This window comes from Pipistrellus kuhlii, unplaced genomic scaffold (assembly GCF_014108245.1).
Source record: "Pipistrellus kuhlii isolate mPipKuh1 unplaced genomic scaffold, mPipKuh1.p scaffold_m20_p_17, whole genome shotgun sequence".
NCBI classification, from domain to species: Eukaryota; Metazoa; Chordata; class Mammalia; order Chiroptera; family Vespertilionidae; genus Pipistrellus; species Pipistrellus kuhlii.
This window is the reverse complement of record NW_023425482.1, coordinates 21,575,974-21,597,604: the sequence shown is the minus strand read 5'-3', so window position 1 is coordinate 21,597,604 and position 21,631 is coordinate 21,575,974. Positions and strand designations below refer to the sequence as shown.

The window sequence follows — 21,631 nt, the reverse complement described above, 5'->3', positions numbered from 1 at the left end:
CACCTCATATGCTCAATTCCCTCCAGGGGCTCCCAAGGCCACACCAGGCCCCAAACTCAGCCCCTCACCATCCTTCCGAGCTTATCCGTGCCCCTTCCCCCCCCCCACCCCCCCCCCCCGGCCCTCGTGGCTTCTTCAGGACCCTGAACAAGCTCAGCCACCCCAACCTGGCAGCCTCCGTGTTGTGGGATCTAACCCTGGGTTCAAAATAAGACCACTGGAGGCTGATGATTTATTTAAAAAAAAAAAAAAAAAAAAAAAGCAGGCAAGAATTTATTGAAATATCTGGCCAGAGCAGCCGCAAGAGCACCACACACAGGCAGTCTCCAAACGTCTGCGCTGCTTTAGGGGCAGGTAGTTATTTTTAAAGGTTCTGAGAAGGAAAACCTCATTCTGTAACAAACTGTTGTTTGGAATTTTTTCTGCTGTTCTTCCTAGATAAAATGTTGCTTTCTAGTTTGCTTTAGCCCGTTTGAAGAATGATGAAGATAAACTTAGCTGTCTGACCTTGTAGGCCAGAGACCAGATATGCCCACAATCTCAATACCATGCCAGGTGTACTTTTTTAAAAATTGGATAGAACAGCATTGTTTTTCAAGGCCACCATCGAGATAACCACTAAGTGCACTTAAAAAAAAAAAAGTAAGTTCTGCCTGTAACCTTGCTTGGAATTTGAATTCATCCTATTTCACTCTGCCCAGGCTCCTCTGCCCCTCCCACTCCACACCCCAACCCCTCTCTTTCTGGTTCCTCACCTCTAACCTTGAAAAAGATTCTTTCCAAAAATGGGGACTTTTTTAAAACGCCACGGGACATGGGACAAATTGTTAAAAATCGGGACTGTCCCGCCAAAAGTGGGACGTCTGGTCACCTTACCTTAAATGTCCCTTCTGGGAGTTACCTTCCTCACCACCAATCTCTCCAAAACGTCAACTTTGGTGAATTTCCTGCAAAATCTATTTTAAATGTATTCACTCATTTTCCACGTCCCCCCACTAAAATGTAAGCTCCATGAGATACTTTGTCTTGTTCACCACTGTTTTCCAGGACCCATCAAATAAAACCATCAAAGGAAAATACAGATGAATGACAGCAAAAGCAAACACTCACTACAATGTCCACCGTTGAAGATACCCAATATTATGGTGTTGGTGCCATTCCTTCAGCCTTTTTTTCCCTACATGTACGTACATTTAAAATGTGGAATTTTAACATTTATAGTGTTGCATTCTGCTTTTTTTCCTCATGGAGTTATTTTTAACTAATTTTAGACCTAGAGAAAAAAATTCAACATAGTACAAAGAATTCCCTTTCATTCCTTCCCCTGCAACTAATGATCTCCCACAACCATACTATTGTTTTCTGTCCCAGCCAGTGTGGTTGCTGTGAAACTGTTACGGCTTGACAGTATGTCTGTATCCCATCCTCCATTCCCCCTACATCCGTTGACCTTCATACCTTCATTGTTCATTTGGGGGAGGGGGTATCGTGAAACAGTTACTGGGGCTCTACGAGTCAGCGTCATGCAAAAGATACATACAAAAGGTCCATTCCCTTCTCAGCCCTGCAATCCGTTCCCTTCTCTCCACCCTGCTCTGCAGTTCCTGTTATCCTTCCAGCACTCCCCACGCACCTGTTTCTTAGGCCTCCTCTTGTTTGCGAAAGGGAAGCATACTCTAATGCTCATTTGGACACTGCTTATTTTTCACTTAGTGTGTCCTGGAAACCACATCATCTGTTCACAAAGATCTTCCTCGTCCTTTTTTTTAAAGTTGCATACTACTCCACTGTGTGGCCATAACCACTCTGGTGTGTATGGGGCTTTAGGTTGCTGCCAATATTTTGCATTTATAAACAATGCCGCAATAAATAACCAGGTGCATATATATTTTCTTATAGAAAAGCGTGTGTGTGTGTGTGTGTGTGTGTATAGATAAATTAGATCCCAGAATACATTATTGCTGGGTCATAATGCAAATACTATATATATGCCATTTGTTAGATATTATCAAATTTCTCTCCAGAGGGTTGTACAAATTTACTCACAACACAATTTGAGAGTGCTTGTTTTCCCATGGCCTCTCACCCACAGAACGTGGGGTTTTTTGTCATTGGGTTTTTGGGGTGCATTTGTTGTTTTTGCCAGCTGGTAGGTGAAAAATGAAATCTGTTTTAATTTGCCGACTTATTCTGTCCGGACTGCTGTAACAAAATTCCACACGCTGGGTAGCTTACAAACAACAGAAATTTATTTCCCAGTCCAGGAGGCTGGCAGTCCGAGATGCTCAGACTGAGCTGTGGGGAAAGCTGTGGACCGATCACATACAAACTCTCACTGATGGCCCCCGCACGCCAAGGGTCCTGGTAGCAGCAGCTCCCGCTCCTCAGGTTCCTAGTCGATCCTTTGGGCTGCGGCCCCTCCTCTTGCCCACACAGCCTGAGAAGCAGGCCAGACAGGAAGGGCCAAAAGCCAGCGTGCTTGCCCCTTAGCCTCCCTCTGGGACTGGACCCCGGGAACCCCTGCCACCCATTTCGTGCCGGGTGCCACACCCACAAAGACCTTCCTTTACACCAACCCCTTCTCAGGGAGGGAGGGGTCCGGGCCTGTCTCCCCCGAGTTAACAACTGCCCCTCCCCGCGTCTGCAGCCATTGCTCTAGGGGCCTCGGCTCCCCTCCACCCGCCAGTGCTCCAAGAATCTGCCTGCAAGCCCGCTTTCCCACCCAGCCGTCTCAGAGAACGTGCTTCCTCCCTCTTGTTCCGCGTGACCCAGGAGGCAGCTGTGCTCCAATGCACTGACAGCTGAGCGAGCTACGCTCTTTTCTGAACAATAAAGATGTTTCACAATTTATGGCTGAAGGCATCCCCTTAAGGCCCCTTGCATCTCTCTCCCCCGGGAACAAACTCTCGGTCGCACAAAAGGCCACTATGGGGTGAGGGGGCCTCGGAAGCCAGGGCTGGAGTCCCCTGGCTCTGCTCGGCACTGGGCAGACCAGCCAGGGGCCACAGGCCACGTCCCTGAGAGGGAACTGGCAGCGTGACCCTCATCAGCAGGAGACCCAGCACCATTCAGAGCCAACGCGGAGTTCTCCCAGGGATGGAAGCCCAGGTGCCCAGGGTAGACGCCACGGCGGCCTGTGCCAAGGAACCACCGAACGCTGGCCTTGGGCCAAGCACTGCACAATTTTGTGAACGTCTAGAAATGCTGACTGTCCTGAGAGCTGCTAAGGTCGTAAAAAGAAAGGATGACATCTGCCCCATGCCCTGCTGGCTCTCGCCACGCAGAAGTGAGGGCCTCCAGCCGGGGCAGACGGGGCTCTCAGGACGAGGCAGCGTGGGGCAGGGGCACAGTTCTGGAATTGCCAAGAGGCTGGATGATGCCGACCCCCTGGCTGAGTCACCTTGGGGAATCCCTTAGCCTCTCTGAGCTTCAACTTCCGACCCTGGGATGTAAGACCACTCTCACCCTCCTGTGTGGCCTGAGGGGTGAGACCAGAAACCATCATGAGGTCAGAGAGCCCTCCCTAAGCGCTTCATTGGAGGGGCCCGGCAAGGCTGCGAACACCGAAGGGCATGACAAACCCACTGGTCCCATTCGTCACCTACCCTCCAGGGCCAGACACCCGCACAGGAGAGACACCCGCACAGGAGAAAGACACCCGCACAGGAGAAAGACATCCGCACAGGAGAAAGACCATTAGGAAACCCATCTGGCCAGACTCAAAGCCCTCCCGAGGAGATTTTCCACGAAGCAGCCGCGGGCATTTCTCTGGCATGCTCTCCTGTCCTATGGGCCACGTGTCTGATGCCCTGGAGTTAATATCCGGTCCCGGTTTTGTTCAAAGAGCTCTAACATCTTCTGCATGTCGTGGTCAGCCTCAATCACCTGGAAATCAAACACACGGTCACAGCCGGCACTCGCTCCAGCACCCTCCTCCCTTCACAGGTGAAGAGAGAGAGCATGAGGCAGCGGGGGCAGGGGGAGGCAGGCTAAAGCCAACAGCGCCCGTTCTAGGTCAATCTAAATTCTCGGCTCTGTTTTCACTTAAGAATCCTCTATAGTTGTCCCTGCAGCGAGCTCATAAATGAGTTTCTCCTCATCATTTTATCCCGCCTAAATTCCTACAGTGAGGGGAAACTGTACTGTAAAGCCCATTATAGTAATATCTCACTTCCCAGCAACCTCACTGCCCGGGAGAGCCAGGAGTGGAAGTGTCTGAGCAGCCCCAAGGCCAGGCACAGAGTCTGGGCACGGCCCTCGGCAGGTCCACGCTGCACACTCATGCACAGCGGTCTGAGGCACCCAGCGCCTGCCTGCAGAGATTCAGCAGCAGCAAATCAAAAGCCAGGGGACGGAGAAGCAAGGAATCACAGATGGGGAAGACACAGCAATCGAGTTAGAAATGGCGAGTGTCGGAAGGGGAAAGAAGGGTTGCCGTAAAAACAACAACAGGAATCGGAGATATTAGCGAGCTGGGGCACACAGAGCTACACACCTCACGCCTCCTAAAGGCGTCACTGTGCGCCCGCCCCGAAGAGCAGATGATGTTCCTTCGGATGCCCTGAGTCACCAAGGAAAGAGCAGTGAGGCTCCGAGCCTGCCATCCACTGGAGAAGGGACTGTTGCATCAGAAAGACCACCATCCCAAACGGTTAAGGCCAGAACCCGGGTCTGGAGGCTTTCGCCATCTAGAACATTCCTTCGCTGATGATGCTGGATGAGTGAGATGCTACTGTGGCCACTGGTGTAATGACGCTGAGTCAAACCACCCACCTTCTCTCGGGTCTGCCCAAGTCCCTGGGACTCGTCCAGAGTGGGGCCTGGGAGAGTGACAGCGGCCCGCCCACCCTCCCTGCTTCCTTCCTCCACATTCCCGAGCCCTGCAGGACTCGGCCCTCCCCCAGACTGCAGAGGGGCCGCCATTCCCCGGTCTCTCTCCCTTCTAGAAAGGTCTCCCGCCCTATCAGGAGGACTTACCAGAACAGGGGCCACTGCAGGGAAAAGGCTCCCTTTGATGAGCCATTCCTCGTAGAGTTGGTGAATAGCATCCAGGTACTCCTGCCGGGAGACACACACACAGGCTGCTGAAACACGAGGAGCGAGCACACCTCTCCCACCAGGGCCGGGCAGGTAGGGTGAAGGTCACGACCACGGGCAGTGGCTTGGACAAAGCCCACGACAACCAGCCTGGCTCAGTGGACAGTGAAAAACGCAGCTGCTCACTCCGCCCCGCCCGCCCCAGTGCACGCTGCTGGCGCTTTCCACATCCCTCCCCTGGGATTCTCCCATTTACTGCTCCCCCCCCTTTTTTTTAAGAGCAGAGCCACCAGTTCCTTTGGGGGCGGGGATCCAGCCATGCCATGACCAGGCATCCCAGCCCTGGGCAGCCTGAACCTTCCCCTCCCACCAAGAGGAACATGACCCTCACTGGCCTGGGAGCCCCACTCCCACTGCCTTAACCTGCGGATACTCTAGACGTGGGGCGGGGAACCTTTTCCTGCCAAGGGCCATGTGGATATTTATAACACCATGTGGGCCATACATAATTATCAACTTAAAAATTAGCCTGCTCTGTTTGGTCAAGCATCTAATTAACTCACCCCTAATGCCCTGCAGGGCACATGATTTCTCGGGCCTTATCCCGGGCCGGACAGTCCCCGCCCCTGGCCTTAGCCGTGATGAGGGTTTGGGGCTGGGACACTGCACACACAGTGTTCTGCATTGGAAACATCACCCGGCAGCAGTGTGGGGCTGGACTTCAGAGGCAGATGTGGGGAGTGGGGGACCAGGGCAAGGAGAGCAGGTACAACAATCCCAACCAGCCGAAACCGGTTTGGCTCAGTGGATAGAGCATCGGCCTGCCGACTGAAGGGTCCCTGGTCAGATTCTGGTCAAGGGCATGTACCTTGGTTGCGGGCACATCCCCAGTAGGGGGTGTGCAGGAGGCAGCTGATGGATGTTTCTCTCTCATCAATGTTTCTAACTCTCTATCCCTTTCCCTTCTTCTCTGTAAAATTTCAACAAAATATATTTATTAAAAAAAAAAAAAAAAAAAAAAAAAAAAAAGAATTCCAATCAGAGTCATCGTGGCCTTGGGCCAGGCCCAGGAGGTGAGGCAGTTAGCACCACCGCTGAATGTGGCCTCCGAGCCGGCACAGCACTGAGCCCGGGGGATGCAGCAGTGAGCAGGAGGGCATGATCCAAAAGGGACCCAGAGGGCACGGAGGCAAGCTGCCTCCTGGAGGCGGCCCAACAAGCCCGGGTGATGCCTGGGCAGGGGAGGGAGGGTGCCAACCGCTGAGTCTGGACACAGGAAGTGAAGCAGATCTGGACGTGGGGTCTCCAGCCACAGAGGAAGTCAGAGTTCCCCCTCTGATCCGCTCCGTTCCCGTTTCCCTCTCTGTGACAGCAGCACAGGATCGCCCAGCGGGTGGGGCCAGGCCTGGGTGCTGGCGGCTCCCCGTTCACCTCTGTTCAGGTTAAAGGGCTCTTACCACCGGGATGACCTTCTCCTCGTCCCTGCATCTCATCTTTAACCTCTGATAGCAGGTCTCAGGAGTGGTCCGGAGGTAAACTGAGATTTAAAAAGCACACGTGGCTCTAATGACCGTTCATGGCTTGGAAGTGAAAGCCAAGGAGAAGGGGAAGGAAGCGTGTGGGCGAGGCCTGGAGAGAAACATGTGCCAGCATGACTGAGCAGGAGACACAGACCAAGGTCGCTCACAGCTCCACCACCAACCAGCCGTGTGACCCGACAGGCACCCCGGCCCACATCCTGACTTCCATTCCCTGCCAGTGGCAGGAGCCCCACTGGGTCATTGTGAGGCTCAATAAGGCTCCAGACATAGAGCTTAGCACAGGGCCCAGCCAGCCCCAGTGGGCCTCAGTTAATGTCCAGGTTTTGTCATCTCCTCCCTCCCTTAAAAACTGGGGGGTGGGGGGGGGGGGGGAGGGAAAAAAAAAAAAAAGCAAATCACAGTGGACCCGCCAAGCCACAGGGAGAACAGCTTGAGGAACAAAGGCCAGGTGCTTCTCCAGGAGGGACCAGGAGCCCCCCAATTCCGTCTGCCCTTGGACACAAGGCTGAATTGACATGGTGAAAGAAGCATCCAACAAAGTAAGGGTCCCCCACCCCCCCATCCCTGCCCTCACCCCGCCCCCACGGCTGCTGACTGGTTGGAAACCTGGACAAGCTCATCCTCACTGGGCCCAGGGGAGGGAGGCCCAGGAAGGAAGTCAGAACGGGCCTGGGCCGACTCACCTATCAAATCCACGGACACATCGATGTTCCTCACGATCCAGTCAAACCATTCCGACAAAATCACGTAGTCCACTTCGGGCATCTTCCCGCTGCAGTGACGGGGAGGGCTCTGCTTACCCACAGGGGAGTTTCTGGGAGGCGCCATTTCCCAAAAGTGATGGCCTTGGTGGAAAGGGCACTGCCAAGGGCACCATAGTGTGACCCACACGACAAGGGGCGTGTGGTGATGACCAGGACCTTCACACCTCCGGCCTCTGCCCGCTGCCTGGTGACGGCTATGGAATAAGGCAGCCCGAATCGAGGCACTGCCCAATGAGAAACCCATTTCAAATTCGAGCTCCAAGCAGAGAAAGAGGCTCCGAAGCCTGTCCCCTGAGAACAGGGACGGCGCTCGGGTCAGGAGGTGGCACGGCAAGCCAACTTCACCTCTAGAAATTCGTTTTGTGGGACTAATCACGGATGTCCACGTAGCACTGTTTAAAATGTTTCTATGTTTAAAATGATGAAAAACTAACCCTTGGGCCTGGTCGGCGTGGCTCCAGTGGCTGAGCACTGACCTTTGAACCAGGAGGTCACGCCTCAGTTCCCTGTCAGGGCACATGCCCGGGTTACAGGTTTGATCCCCGGTGTGGAGGCGTGTGGGAGGCAGCCGATCGATGATTCTCTCTCATCATGGATGTTTCTATCTCTAACTCTCCCTTCCTCTCTCCGAAATCAATAAAAACATATTTTTTTAAAAAAACTAAACCTTGATACATTTATAGAAGAGAAAACCATGCAGTAACTGAAAGATGATGCTGTAAAATAATATTCAATGGCATTCACATGCTCATAATGGCATGCTCAAAATTCAATGAAAACAGCAGGATACAAAACTGTGCATGACTTGAATAAAGTTTTGAATAGAAGCAAAAACAACAACAACAACAAAAAACTGCACAGGAACCAACCAAATTTTTTAAAGTATTCGTCCACAAAGTTTGAAAAGAGAAACACCAAAATGTTGAGAGTGCTTTTCTCTGACCTGTGGGACTCTGTGAGACTATTTTTTTTCTTTATACTTTGCTGTATTTTCCAAAACTTAACAACAAATTCTCAAATCAAGGGTGGGAGTCGGGGAGGCTGCCACCTGCTTACAGTGCAAACTGAAAAGGAAGGAAGGAAGGAAGGGAAGGAGCTGAGGGGAAGGAAGAAGGAGCCGAGGTGCAGAGACCGGGTCCCCCTGGCTCCTGCGGATGTCCTCCGCCGGAGGAAACAAACAGGAAAGCCGAGAATGGCACAGCTGGGAGAACAGACCTGCCAGCTGGGTGACCCCCCCCCGGCGCAGGGGAGGCATTCCCCTTCTTAACATCCATCTCCGATCCACCCAGAACTGGGCTTGGTGCGAGGAGAGTGGGGGGCCCGAGCTGTGTGCAGTGGGCCCCAAAAGCATGTCAGCCAGTGGCTGCTGTTTTGTCCATTTTGTGGTTTTCCTCCTGGCAACTCTGCCTGCTCCTCCCGTCCTTTTTCTCCCCCCGCCCCCCCAATCTACCTGGACAATGGCGTGCCCAGCGCCCCCCACCACACACACACACAGGCCACCGCTTTGCTCTCCATGGAACACAGATGACAGAGCCTCCACAGAAAATCCAAAGGCCCAACTCACCGGCGGTGAGCTGGGGGCTTTCCTGAGCCTGAGCTTTCCTGAGCTTTCCTGGGCTTTCCTGAGCAAGCGGCACAATGGAGGTCTTGGGTCCCCTTAACTCTGCTGACTGTATTTGTCGAGCACAGCTTGTTGCCACCTTCGCCCTGAGGCCCAGAGAGCCCCCAGTTTACACAGCACAAGTACTTGCATACTTATTTTCTTCTGTTTTCAGAAGGCCACATGAGGCCATTCTCAGATGAGGAGAACAGGTGCAGAGAAGCTCAACTCCGAGCAGGGATCCAGGCCATGCTCTCTGTGGCCCCAAACCCAGTGGCTCTTCGTTGTACCACTCGCCCTCCCTGGTCGGTCCAGAGGGTCTGGTCTGGGTCAGGTCCTCGGGTGTGAGACCCAGACCCAAGTGCCCATGGGAACTACAGGGGGGAGGCGTCAGGGCCAGTCCCCGAGGCAGGAGGACCAGCCTGTTGTTCCAAACTCAGGGTCATTTTGTCGTTAATCCTCACCCGAGAATGTGTTTTCCGTGGATTTTTTTTTTCCCCAGGGGAGAGTGCCAATGCAGTCCCCCACCACCACAAATCATGTTTCCCACACGTGGAGAAGTCACAGGGGTCAGCACATCTGGAGAGCAATGGATAAGCCTCGCCCTGGGAAACCATCTTCCTGATCATGGTACCTCCAGGTAAGTACCCCCATTGATGTTTTAAAGAGAGGAAGGGCGGGGAGAGGGGGAGAAAGAGAGAAACATCCATGTGAGAGACACACACATCTTCCTCTTCGGGGTGTCACACAAGCCCCGGGGGCTAACTGCACTGACATTCTGCCCACCCCTAAGGGGACCTCCCTCCCTAGGAGAACTGCTCACTTGTTTGAGACCCAACAGGCAAGACTACCCTTCGAGAAATTCTGCTTTGAAGGAGGCGGAATTCCAATCCGTGGGCTTTCCTGGGCACCTGAGCCTTCACCCGCAGGCAGCAAGGCCCGGACCCCCAGGTTCCAAGCCAAGGCTGCAGGAGCTTCTGGGAAAGAGAAGATGGACCCCAACGCCAAGGGCAGCGGCCACGAGCTCCTTGCTTGTGAAGGACTGGCCCACACAAGCTCCCAGGTGGGAACCAGGCAGAGGATCCAGCCCAACCCAGTCCTGAGCCACATCGGGACCAGGCTTCCTGGGCGGGGCAGCGGGGGAACAAATGTGTATGAAATTACCAGGGCAGGAAAGCAGCCCCAAAGATTAAACGCTACAGCCTTCCCCTACATCCCCCACAAAGATCATGCACCCTGTGCGGGACTGATTGTTCTGGGCGCTCCAAGTCTCCGCCTCCCTAGATGCTCCCACTTCGCCACATGACGCCCCAAGGCCCTCCCACCTCTCAGGCTGGGTCAGCCATGGGAGTGTTAGCAAATGTGAAGCTGAGGCCGGAAAAAGCAGTCATGCCTTTCAGCAGTGCTGCTGCCCCCACCACGAGGAATGAATGCCCAGGGTCCTTGCTGGTCCCAGAAGGAGGACGAGAGGCAAGAGAAAGAGAGATGAGTCACCTCCTCACCCTTCCCAGGGCTATCCTAGACCAGCCACTCCCCACACATATCAGGGAGTCCAGCCAAGGTCTGGACTGGCCGACCACCCCATGTGACTGCGCAGTGAGTGTAGACAGCTGCCTGCCACTGAGGTTTTGTGGTTATTCATTACACGGCATTACCATGGCAATAGAGAACTGATACAGCACAGGAGGTACTCAACATCTGTCATTTGGGTAAACAAGTTCCAATTTCATTTTGAACAAATGAATGCAATATCAATAGTGCAAACTATGATACCTTCTATACAGGTTTTCTACAAAAATGTATCTTGCGCTGTGAATCGACCGCTCCATTAACCGTACAGGCGACGTCTAAAACAAAACAAAAAGTGATTCACTAACGCACGCAAAGAGGAGGAGGCCAGGAAGGCTTGGAGAATGCCTGTGCTCCCCCTGACTGTGGTCCGTTGCTGAACATAAGAATGGAGAAGCTCACACAGGCTCAGCTGTGCTCCTCCCTCAGCCTGCACCCTCCCCAGACCAGGAAGCTCAGTGGCCGGAGCACAATGCCGGGGCCAGGGCTGGTCAGCAGCAGCCTCTAACACAGGAGTGGAGAGCCTGCCGGGACTGTGGGTTTAGGGAAGTGCTAGAAAAACTGCCAAGTGCTGGTCAGCAAAGCGGTGTGAGTGCAAAGTGCGGGGTTACTACGGACCTAAATGGGGTGCCTTTGCTTACGCAGAGGGATCTGAATGCCTAAGACAGAGAGAGCCCAGAAAGGGTTCCGGTGACATTATGGGGACTGTGCCAGCAGTGCTTCAGGGGCCTGCAATTTCTCCCCTTCCCCCCAGGGCTGTGTGGAGGCCACTGCAGCTTTGGAAGCAGGGAAGGACTGTGCCCAGCAGGAAGGAGGGCGCACTGACTGCCCGTCCAGGGCAGGTTGCTCACACTGTCCCCAGGTGGCCCTTCCCTTTGTCCACAGTGTCCCACAGGGAAGCGGGGAGAGCCCTCACCCTTGACACCAAGTGGGCAAACACTGCTGTCACTCAGATGGTACTCACGCACCCACAGCGCCGACGGGACCTGACCCAGCAGATCAGGGTGGGACTCGAAACCATGACCCAGGGATTTCCTAACTCCCTCCTCCTGTGCATCTATCTGTCCGTCTTCCCTGCCTTTTTCCATCCTCTCCTTCCTTATCACTCTCCATACCACCTTCTGCTAGTTCCCATCGCACCCATCTCTCTTCCTGTTCGTCTGACCCAGGCCTCCTCCGTGGTGTGTCCCGTTATATTCACATTTGACAGATACGTTTCAGGTTTCCTGACTACCACTCAGGAAAGTGGGGTGAGCAAAGGGAAAAGTGCCAACTGCAGAGCCTCCAACCTGCATCATTTAGACACACATTTGGGGGGATAGAAATTCAAACCGTTCTGCTCATTATCTACACGGATTTGTAGAAGATCGATAGCTATAGCTGCAAGTGCCCAAGCCTCGATCAAACCGCCCAGCCAAGTGGCTGCACCTGTGTAACTGGCCGTAGGGCTCTCCTCCTGGGAGAGGACCAAAGCCGCTAGGACATAACACAATGTGTGTTATGTCCTCCTGGGAGAGGACCAAAGCCGCTCTTTTCGGCTGTACTTGCAATTTTGAACCACACACGCCAATCAGGATCTCCTCAGCCAGCCTTGCTGCTAGGAGACTCTGCCCCATTCGCATCCCTGCTGATGGAAGAGGCCCAAGAAGCCTGTTTGCGTGCCATGACTTTCCCAACACCTGATTGGCCCAGGGTTGGGCACCTGACCCTAGCTGAGCCAATCAGATTTTTTTGTTCTCAAGAATTTGAACCAAGAGCCAGACCTTGTTAAGTTTAGAGAGTGGGTCTCAAACATGCAAACAAACAAAGCATGCATTGAAATCACCCAGAGAACTTGATAAAACACAGATTGCTGGGCCTCATCTCCAGAACTTCTCACTTAGCAGGTCCAGGACGGGGCCAGAAAAATGTGCTGCTGCTCCTGGTCCAGGGACCACACCTTGAGAGGAACTGAGTTACATGGTGGGGAGCCCAGTCATGGTAGGGTCATGAAGACTCAGGCTCACAGTATTAGCAGAGCAACTTCTTGACTAGCTGGGGCTGCTAGGGTGGGGGAGGGGGAGGGGAGGCGGTCCTCAGCAGCAGAACAGAGACCTTGGCCCAAGACAGAGAAGGCTGAGCAGCACTGAAGGCCCAGGAGTGAGGCCTCCTTGCGAGGGTTCCGCTCCTGGCGATCACAGAGCCCTCATCAGAAGACAGTGTTACAAGGGCTGAGCCCACGCATGTGAAGGTACCTGCGGACGAGTGTGCTGGTCCAGCATGGTGAGCTGCACGTATGTCTGCAGCGTGAGGCCCCATCGGCAGGCATCCCGGTACATCAGACCCTGCAGAAGGAAGAACACAGCAACTTACCTCAACGTGCTCTACCTACGGGACTCCGATAGCCATCTAGTAATACCTACTACGTGGGCTGAAGTGGGGCCAGACAGACCCTGGAGTACTTACAAGACAGCCCAGCAACAGCACTAAGGGAGCCTATATGAAGTCCCCAGGGAGCGTTCATGCAGTCATTCAACAATGTTCATTGGGCCCCTGGAGTCTATCCTAGTCTTTCATGTTCCATATGCCACTTACAAATAGTCTTACTCTTCCACGTCTGTTCGTTTGTTTTCTTGGCGTAAACTAATAAAACTCCAACTCTGCATTCAGAACTGCAGGCTTCTATGAGCCAGGAGGTCACCTTTTGGTTCCGGTCAGGGCACACGGCTAGGTTACAAGCTTGATCCCCAGTAGGGGGCATGCAAGAGGTGGCCAATCAATGATTCTCTCATCATATCTCTCTCTCTTTCTCTCTCTCTCTCTCTCTCTCTCTCTCCCTCCCTCCCTCCCTCCCTCCCTCCCTCCTTCCCTGAAACCAATAAAAATATATTTGTAAAAGAAAAAAGAAAGAAAACCACAGGCTCCTAACTTCAGGTAAAAGAAAATCTCGGAAAGGTTAGGAGAAGCAATCCCTCTTGTCTGACGGCTGCAGAAACAAAAACCTTCTGTATTAGAAAGCCAATTCAAAGAGTGATGGACTGAGACTTTTCACAAAACTACCAATCTTGACCTTCCCCCTAGAGTAGAAACTTATGCAAAAATATCTAATTCTATTATATTTATTATTACAAAACTGTCATTGGAAATGCTCTTTGAACCAAGGACACTCCGAGTTTTGAGACTGGGATTGTGCACTATGAAATATCACCATAATCCCTCAAGTCTGCAACTCTAGTTGTCTTAATAACCCAGCCCTGGATCCTCTGGTTTCCTAGAGAATGATAATGTTTCTGAGGCTTTTCTGTGATGCTCAGAGAGACTGGCATTCTGTCTTCTCCCACATGCACAGCGGTGAAGTCTGTTCATGTCTCTGGGATTCTTTATTCAGAGACTCTGAGAGTTTCTGCCTTATTTAAATAACATCCTTTTACCTGCTTTGGATTGCTTCATAGCTCCAACCACTACCCGCCACATCATACATTTAACTGTCTTCTGCCTCCCCACACCAGTATATTAGGGCCAGGAGAGTAGGTACAGGCAACAACTAGTGGTTGGATGAATAACAGAACAAGCTCCTACTAAGTGCTCAGCAGTGTGTTATGTCCTAGCAAACAACAGTGAGCCAAAACAGACATAGTCCCTGCCCCCAGTGGAACTCAAGAATCTAAGAACCATACCAGGAAAGCCCAACTGTGTTGCTAGAAATGAGGAGACTATAGAGGCTCCCTCTAGACTAGGGGTGTCGAACTCAATCAGAGAAGGGGCCAAAATCTAAAATCCAGCCTAAATCGCGGGCCGAATGGTTTACTGAACAGTCATAAACTGTCATTGTGATGGAAACGCAGCGGAGTGCAGTGATGACAGCGCGGTGCGGGCCACATTGCAAGGCCTGGCGGGACGGATTTGGCCCGCGGGCCTTGTGTTTGACACATGTGCTCTAGACCAAGGTTGAAAGTAGATCTATCATTTACCAGTGCGTGACCTTGGGCAATGCATTTCAGTTAGTTTCCTTCCCTGAACAAGGAAGCTGGTCATCCCTACAGGATGGGGCAGGCTCCCAGACCAGAAGCCCTTTCTTAAGCTCCCTCTTGCAGGACAAGACTCCAGCCTTCCCGTTCACGCAGAGCAGAGCAGAGCCTACCGAATGGGGAAAGAGAACAAGGGGCACAAGCACACTAGAGGCCCTGCTTGCTAGGTCCAGCCTTGGGAAAGCAGACAGGAAGCCTCGGGGTGAGCCTGAGGCAGCCCCGGGACATTGCCAAGTGCAAATGCAAACCAGAGGTTTACTAAGGAAGCTGGTTAGAGGTGATGGGTCCTGAGGAGGCTAGGCCTGAAGAGACCTGGTTTCTCATGGGCTTCTTCTCGGAGAGGGTGGGAGAAGGAACAGCAGGAGGCAGGCCCCTGGGTAACCAAGGCTAACCACCTGAGATCATCTGGGATCACTGACAAGGGGTCCCTGGGCTCTGCACCTGCCCAGCCCCGTCTCCAAGATCCCTGAGCTCCGAACACCCACATGCAGCCACCTTCCGTTTGTCTCCTCCTCCTCCGTCTCCAACCCGGCCGATGGGCAGGGGGCACGCTCAGGCACCGCCATTCACTCAGGAAGAAGCTGGTGGTGCAGGCGGAACAACACACTCACCAGAGGGTTATGGCCACGGACACTCCTCCACTTGGACACAGGCTCCGGAAACACCTGCGGGGAAAGAAAGCATCAAAGGGCTGCTGCTCCTCCGGGCTGAAATGAAACCATGTAAGTGTTGGGGTAGACAAAATGAAGATCTGGGCATCCAGGTTGAGCAACCCTCTGTGCGAGGCCATAACTCAGTCTAAGCATACCTTCCTCACGTGACTTCCAGATACGGCTCAGACAACACTATCCACCCCTGCACACAAGGGTAGGCGCACGGCACCTCTGGCGGCCTTGGAGCTCCCTCAATCCCTCTGTGTGCTCCATCCCAGTCCGCACTGCTGGCCTGTCCGGCTGGCAGAGGTGAGAGAAGCTACTTCAGGCACTCGGGCTGCGAATCGAAGCCCAACTTCCAACGAGGGAACTCTCCCGTGACCCTGGCCACTTGCTCTGCCTCCATTTCCTCCCTCTGATCTCTGCACTGAGCGCACTGATAGCTAAGAATCTTGTTTCTTCATAGGACAACGCCCCATCACTGAGAAAAGGAAAGGAGGAAAGCAGATGACCCTAACATTTGAAAACTATAGGGTCTGCAGTAAAGGGAGAAAAAAAAAAAAAAAGCCATACACAGACTATTACACCACTAAAATCTACAAGGAACAAGGGTCAGGTCAGGGTCTCGGGGTAGAGATTATTCTTAGTGACTGAGCTGTAAATAAACTAGAAATTGTGTTAGCTGGCTATGCATGGTAATACTCCTGCATACTCACATACACTGTAACATCCCAGCCATGCTTAACAGTTTGCCTTCCTTCACATGTAAACTTTTCCTAACCAGACTGTGGGGAGCCCTGTACCCGCGCTGTCCAGTACAGTGGCCGTGAGCCAATGTAGTTATTAAAAAGTTGGAATGGGTCCAGCCAGTGTGGCTCAGCAGTTGAGCATCAACCCAGGAACCAAAAGGTCACTGGTTCAGTTCCTGGTCAGCACGCATGCCCAAGTTGAGGCTCAGCCCCAGGAGGAGGTGTACAGGAGGCAGCCGATCGATGATGTTCCTCTCTTTATTGATGTTTCTATCTCTCTATCCCTCTTCTGTCCTCTCTCTAAAAATCAATCAAAACATATTTTAAGAGGAAAAAGTTCGGATGGGTTAGTTCAAATTGGGATATGCTAGAAATATGAAATACATTCCAGACTTCAAAGACTTAGTATGAAAGGTAAAATGCAAAATAGCTCATTGATGATTTTTATACTGATTATCTGTTGGTGTGACAACATCTGGGATATATAATATTAAATAAAATATTCTTTTTGGGGTTTTTTTTGTGTGTGTGTGTGTTTTTTTTTAGCAAGGCTATTAGGAATTGTACATTCTACATGTGGCCTGCATTTGTGGCTCGCATTATATCCTACTGAGCAGGGCTGCTCCACCGCCTATAAATTACTCTGTCAAGCTCAGGAACCTGCCGTGGAGGCCGTACCTCGATGTCTGTCGTGTTGGCGAAGAACTCCAGGCACGTCGTCTTCCCGCTGGCTATATTGCCCTCGACACACACCTGGCAAAAGACAGATGCCTGTTAGAACCAGAAGTCAAGCCCCTGGGAGAACAGCGGGGAGAATTTCTGCAGAGGGGCTCAGGTAAGCAGCATAGTTGGTTTAGGCCAAGACAGTCTTCTGGTACGCAGCTAGTGCTCTAACCACTGAGAAACACCAGCCAGGGCTCATTGTTGTTTTTTTCTAGGAAACAACTTTTCTTCTTCCTAAATATTTAAAAAGAGCTCAACCAAACGTCAATCTATACAGACGTTATTTCTTTCTACAAAGAACATGTTGTTCAGATGAAACTTTCTTCTAAAAAGACTTGTTCTACCTCCCACCACAAAATCCTAAAAGTTGGTCAACCTAAGGCCTTTGATTAATAACAGGGCACGCAGGCATGAAGAATCCCAGAAAGTTCTTCTGTCACGAAGGAAAGAAAGAGGAACCAAGCAAAGGAAGTGTTTAATTTTTCTTAAAAGTCATATCTAAAAATACTATAGGAAAGCATGCCTGTTGAAGAAAATAGAAAAACTTCATAAAAGAGAAAAATACCGTCTACACTCCACTACTGAGAGATGAACATCATTGCATTTCAGCATGCTTCAGGCCTGGGTGCGCTTCTACACACGTTTCTCATCTTTGAGAGTCTTTCAACTGCTCACGGAAAGCCTACTATGTGCCAAGCTGTTGGCTCAGGAGCCAGTCCCAGCACCCACACAGCACACAGTGAGTGTGAAGATGGAAGGAAAGTCGCAGGAGATTAAGAGAGATTACAAGAACAGATGTTTGCCATGCTGGGGGAGGATGTGGCCAGCCTGGCCCTCCTCTCTTTCATGTGCCAAAGTGTACATGTTCCTTGTCAAATTTCAACTTCCTGTGGTTACCATTAACACTGCATTGCACACCTAGCCTAAATTTTTATTTTTTTATTTTTTAATATCGATATATATTTTTTAATTGATTTTTTACAGAGAGGAAGAGAGAGGGATAGAGAGTTAGAAACATCGATGAGAGAGAAACATCGATCAGCTGCCTCCTGCACACTCCCTACTGGGTATGTGCCCGCAACCAACGTAAATGCCCTTGACCGGAATCGAACCTGGGACCTTTCAGTCTGCAGGCCGACGCTTTATCCACTGAGCCAAACCGGTTTTGGCGATAGCCTAATTTTTAAATAACAACATTTAATCTTTCCTGAATAGAAGGTAAGCAATCTTGCAGTATGAAATACTGAGAACCAAAAGGAGAAAATAAAAATCACTCATGCTTCCAGAGATAACGGCCATTCCGATGTCTAATCAGAACCAAGCTCTCCAGAGGCAAACAGGCTAGGGCTAGAGCCTCCAAGCCCCCACCGGCACCAAAAGACCCTGAGAAATAGGCAGTGAAAAGGAAACCTGCCCAAATGTCCAACCACTGGTAAATAGATACAGTGCGGTACATCCACACCATCGGATACTATTTGGCAACAAAAAGGAAGTAGTGATACAGGCTACAAGGTGGATGTGCCTCAAAACAAGCGAAGTGAAAGAAGGGAGACCCACAAGACTGAATGCTACATGATTCCCTTTTATCAGAAACTAGTGAGCAGGTGCACAGATTCAGGCACATTGAAAGGAAATTAATTTGAAGGTGGCCGGCTGAGCCGATGGGGCAAAACGGGCTGGACACGCCCTGGCGTTAACCTCCCTCAGTCCACTCCCCAGCATCTTGAGAGTGAGGTCCCTCAACCTGGCCTGCAAGGATCAGGCCCAAAACCGGCTCTCCGACATCCCCCAAGGGGTCCCAGAGCACAAGGGGGCACTCTGCAAAGTTGCTGTCAGAGTGTGGAACGCAAATGCCAGTAAACCAGATTTGGGCCGACATAACCCACAGCTGAAGTTGGAATCGGGCTCCCTCCTCTCTGGTTTTGGGGTGCGTCACCCGAGAAATGCAGCCTGTCCCCTGGTGGTCAGTGCGTGTCATAGAGACTGGTCGGATTATTAGACTCAGCTTATTAGACTTTTATACATATAGATATATAGATTATATAGATGTTCAGAAAAGCAAATCTGCCGAAACCAGTTTGGCTCAGTGGATAGAGCATCGGCTTGCGGACTGGGGGGTGTCAGGTTCGATTCTAATCAAGGGCATGTGCATTGGTTGCGGGCATATCCACAGTGGGGAGAGTGTGCAGGAGGCAGCTGATCGATGATTCTCTCTCATCGATGTTTCTGACTCTCTATCCCTTTCTTCCTCTCTGTGAAAAATCAATAAAATGTATTATAAAAAAAGAAAAGAAAAGAAAATCCACAGAGGAAGTAGGTTAATGGTTGCCTAAGGCTGGGGGAGTGACTTTGAATGGGCAAGAAGTTTCTTTTCCTAATGATAGAAATATTCTAAAATTAGTGAGTTAATGTTGCACAACTGTAAATTTACTAAAATTCACTTAAAATGGGTGAATTTGGGGGTATGTAAATTAAACTCACTACAGCTATGTTGCTGTGTGTGTTTTTTTTTAAAGGAACCCTGTCAAATAACTAAGTGAATTAACAGTCAAATAACTAAGGGAAGACTCCTTACCCCCAAAATTCTCTCTCCCTCTCATTCAAACCCACTGTTAACGCTCCCCAATTCTGCCTTAACCAGACTGACCATTCTACAATACTTTGTAATACCTCTTTCTGGGGGGTTTTCCAATGGAAGGTTTATATATTATTTCATTTTATTCCTGCATCATAGATTTTTATCCTTGATTTTTTTTTTTCATCTCTTACATAATGAGTACCTTTCCAGGTCATTAAATATTTTTCAAAAACACGATTCTGAATGGGTGGATAATATTTTATCATATCAGCTGGGGAGGGAAACCCAGGAATGGAGCCAGACCTCCCTCTGATCTCTGGAGATCCTCTGGCATTTCTGTTTTTTTACTGTGTGTCTACCCCTTCACTCCCCTCCACACAAATTATGTCCATGGAGAGTGCACACAAAAGAGGGACTTACCACTGACTTTTTCTCTTTCTCGTTTTCTTTATCTACAAAAGAAAGGAAATCCGTCTTTAAGCTTAGTTGTCAATAATGCACTCTCCTTTGACCTAGTTTGCTAAACCACCCCAAAACAGAACTTTTTTTTACGCTTGCTCCCTGGCCTCAAAGTGTTTTTCCAATGACACCTGGGGCCTCCATGGCCGGAGGGAGGCAGACCCACTGCACCTGTCTACCTGTGTGACACTGTGCCCCTGCCACCTGGGGCCTGCTGGCAGCCCTGCGCCCCAACCGTGCCAGCGTTTTCACTTAAGTTATAATATCTGGCTTTCCCTTTTCCACACATTTAATATCGCTGATGCTCACAGCTGGTGTCCAGTGAATGAAACACAGAGTGGGCACAGGTGAGAGTTGGCCTTGGCCTTGGCCATGGGTCTCAGGTTTCTCTTCTAAGCCCGGGGCTAGTATCGAGGCCACCCCACGCCCTCACAGGTGGATCTGGGGGGCCACCCAACAGCCGGAGGCCCAGGGAGGCCCAGGAAGCCTGGCCGTTAGCAGTGATCCCTGCATTCGTGGGGGGCTGGCTGCCTATCTGCAGCTCCCAGCCTCCGCCACCGGGAGTGGGGTTCTTTCTCCTCTTTCGAGGGCTCCCCAACTCCGCACCAGAGACCTGGCCGCGCGCCCCTCGGACGCATCCGCTCGCAGCCGGCCGGCTGGCGCCCGGGGGCGTGTGCCAGGGGCTGCCCCGCCCCTTCCCCCCGCAGGCGCCCGGAGTAGGAACCCCCGCGCCTCTAACAGGGAGTTTGGGGTTCAGTTGGGTCCCCGCAACCCGAGGGAGGGAGGGGACTGGGGCGGCCTCCGCTGGACGCTAAGACGTGGCACCCAGAGACGCGTTACCCCGAGGCCAGGCCCGGCGCTGTGCTCCCCGCTGCCCCGGGCTCCGGGCGGGCTTCCCGGGCCCCTCCGGGCGCAGCGCCCGGCAGACCCAGCCCCGCAGCGGCCGCAGGAGCATGGCCCGGCGGGCGGGCGGGTCCGGAGGCCGCGCTTCCTTCCGGTGCGGCGGCGGCGGCGCGCGCAGCCTCCCTCCCGCGCCGGCTCGGCGGGGCGCCAGCTGGGGCCCGGCCCTTAAAGAGACCCCGCCCCATTTCCCCGCCTCCGCCGGCGAGAGCCATCCGCGGCGGGGAGGTCGCTGTTTGCAGACAGAGAATAAATAAATCTTCGCGCTCAGTGGACGCTGGCGGGCTGCAGCCGTGGCTTGGCAAGCCTGGAGGATGGGCGGCCAATAATACCAGCCACTCACTGGTTAACGATGATCGGGGAATCACATGACCAAGCGCCTGTGCCAGGCAGGCGCGTGGCACACACGTGGCACACACTCACCATGTCAGTTATTCGTCCCAAGAATCCTGCAAATGGCTGTTGTCGCTCCCATTTCCCTAGCTGAGCTGATCTTTGGAAACTTAGGCACCTTGTTTAAATGATCATGAACATGCATCACCGAGTGGAGGTGGAATGCAAGCCCATCTATGCTGTTTCACAGCCTGCACACGCTCTCCTCTGAACTCTTGGCATATCCAGAGTCTGGATTGAAAATGCACTAGATCCCTCAGGAAGGTGTTTAAATAAAAAAAATAAAAAAAAACAAACACACACACACACACACACACACACACACACAAGACAACCACAAAGAGTCCTAAAATTTGTATGGAACTGCAAAAAAAAAAAAAAAAAAAAAAAAAACCTCAGAATAGCCAAAGCAAACTAGAGAAAGAACAAAACTCTCTGATTTCAAACTATACTACAAAGCTATGGTAATCAAAACTGTGGTGCTGGCATGAAAACAGACACATAGATCAATGGAAAAGAAGAGAGAGCCCAGAAATAAACCCATGCATATGTGGTCAATTAATCTATGACAAAGGAGGCAAGAATATAAAATGGGGAAAGACAGTCTCTTCAATATCAGGGAAATGCACATCAAAAGCACAATGAGATACCACCTCAC

General features: G+C 51.7%; 1 protein-coding gene and 1 pseudogene across 6 annotated transcripts; both read right to left on the bottom strand.

Moving 5' to 3' along the window:
* Positions 1-2,227: 2,227 nt before the first annotated feature.
* On the bottom strand, positions 2,228-20,699 carry TK2 (thymidine kinase 2). Of its 6 annotated transcripts, none has more exons than XM_045582821.1 (11): positions 20,506-20,696; positions 19,642-19,673; positions 16,599-16,673; positions 15,130-15,183; positions 12,746-12,835; positions 10,716-10,789; positions 7,262-7,350; positions 6,495-6,574; positions 4,978-5,058; positions 4,496-4,561; positions 2,228-3,885 (listed from the first exon to the last, which is right to left on the bottom strand). In XM_045582821.1, exons 1-11 carry the CDS (start codon positions 20,633-20,635, stop codon positions 3,787-3,789), a joined length of 870 nt encoding a protein of 289 aa, XP_045438777.1. In that variant the 5' UTR covers positions 20,636-20,696; the 3' UTR covers positions 2,228-3,786. The 6 variants fall into 6 exon arrangements, with proteins under 6 accessions (XP_045438777.1, XP_045438778.1, XP_045438779.1 ...); XM_045582822.1 differs by having other exon boundaries at positions 20,521-20,694; XM_045582823.1 differs by lacking the exon at positions 6,495-6,574 and having other exon boundaries at positions 20,506-20,699.
* LOC118721009 lies at positions 9,442-9,590 on the bottom strand (annotated as a pseudogene).
* Positions 20,700-21,631: the final 932 nt, after the last annotated feature.

Excerpts from the sequence above, each read along its gene's own strand:
- TK2 (XM_045582821.1), bottom strand. The coding sequence starts at position 20,635 with ATGCTCCTGCGGCCGCTGCGGGGCTGGGTCTGCCGGGCGCTGCGCCCG. Across the intron at positions 12,836-15,129 it reads TCCGTGGCCATAACCCTCTG|GGTCTGATGTACCGGGATGC; the intron begins GTGAGTGTGTTG and ends TTCCTTCTGCAG. Across the intron at positions 7,351-10,715 it reads GTAGAAAACCTGTATAGAAG|CGGGAAGATGCCCGAAGTGG; the intron begins GTATCATAGTTT and ends CCGTCACTGCAG.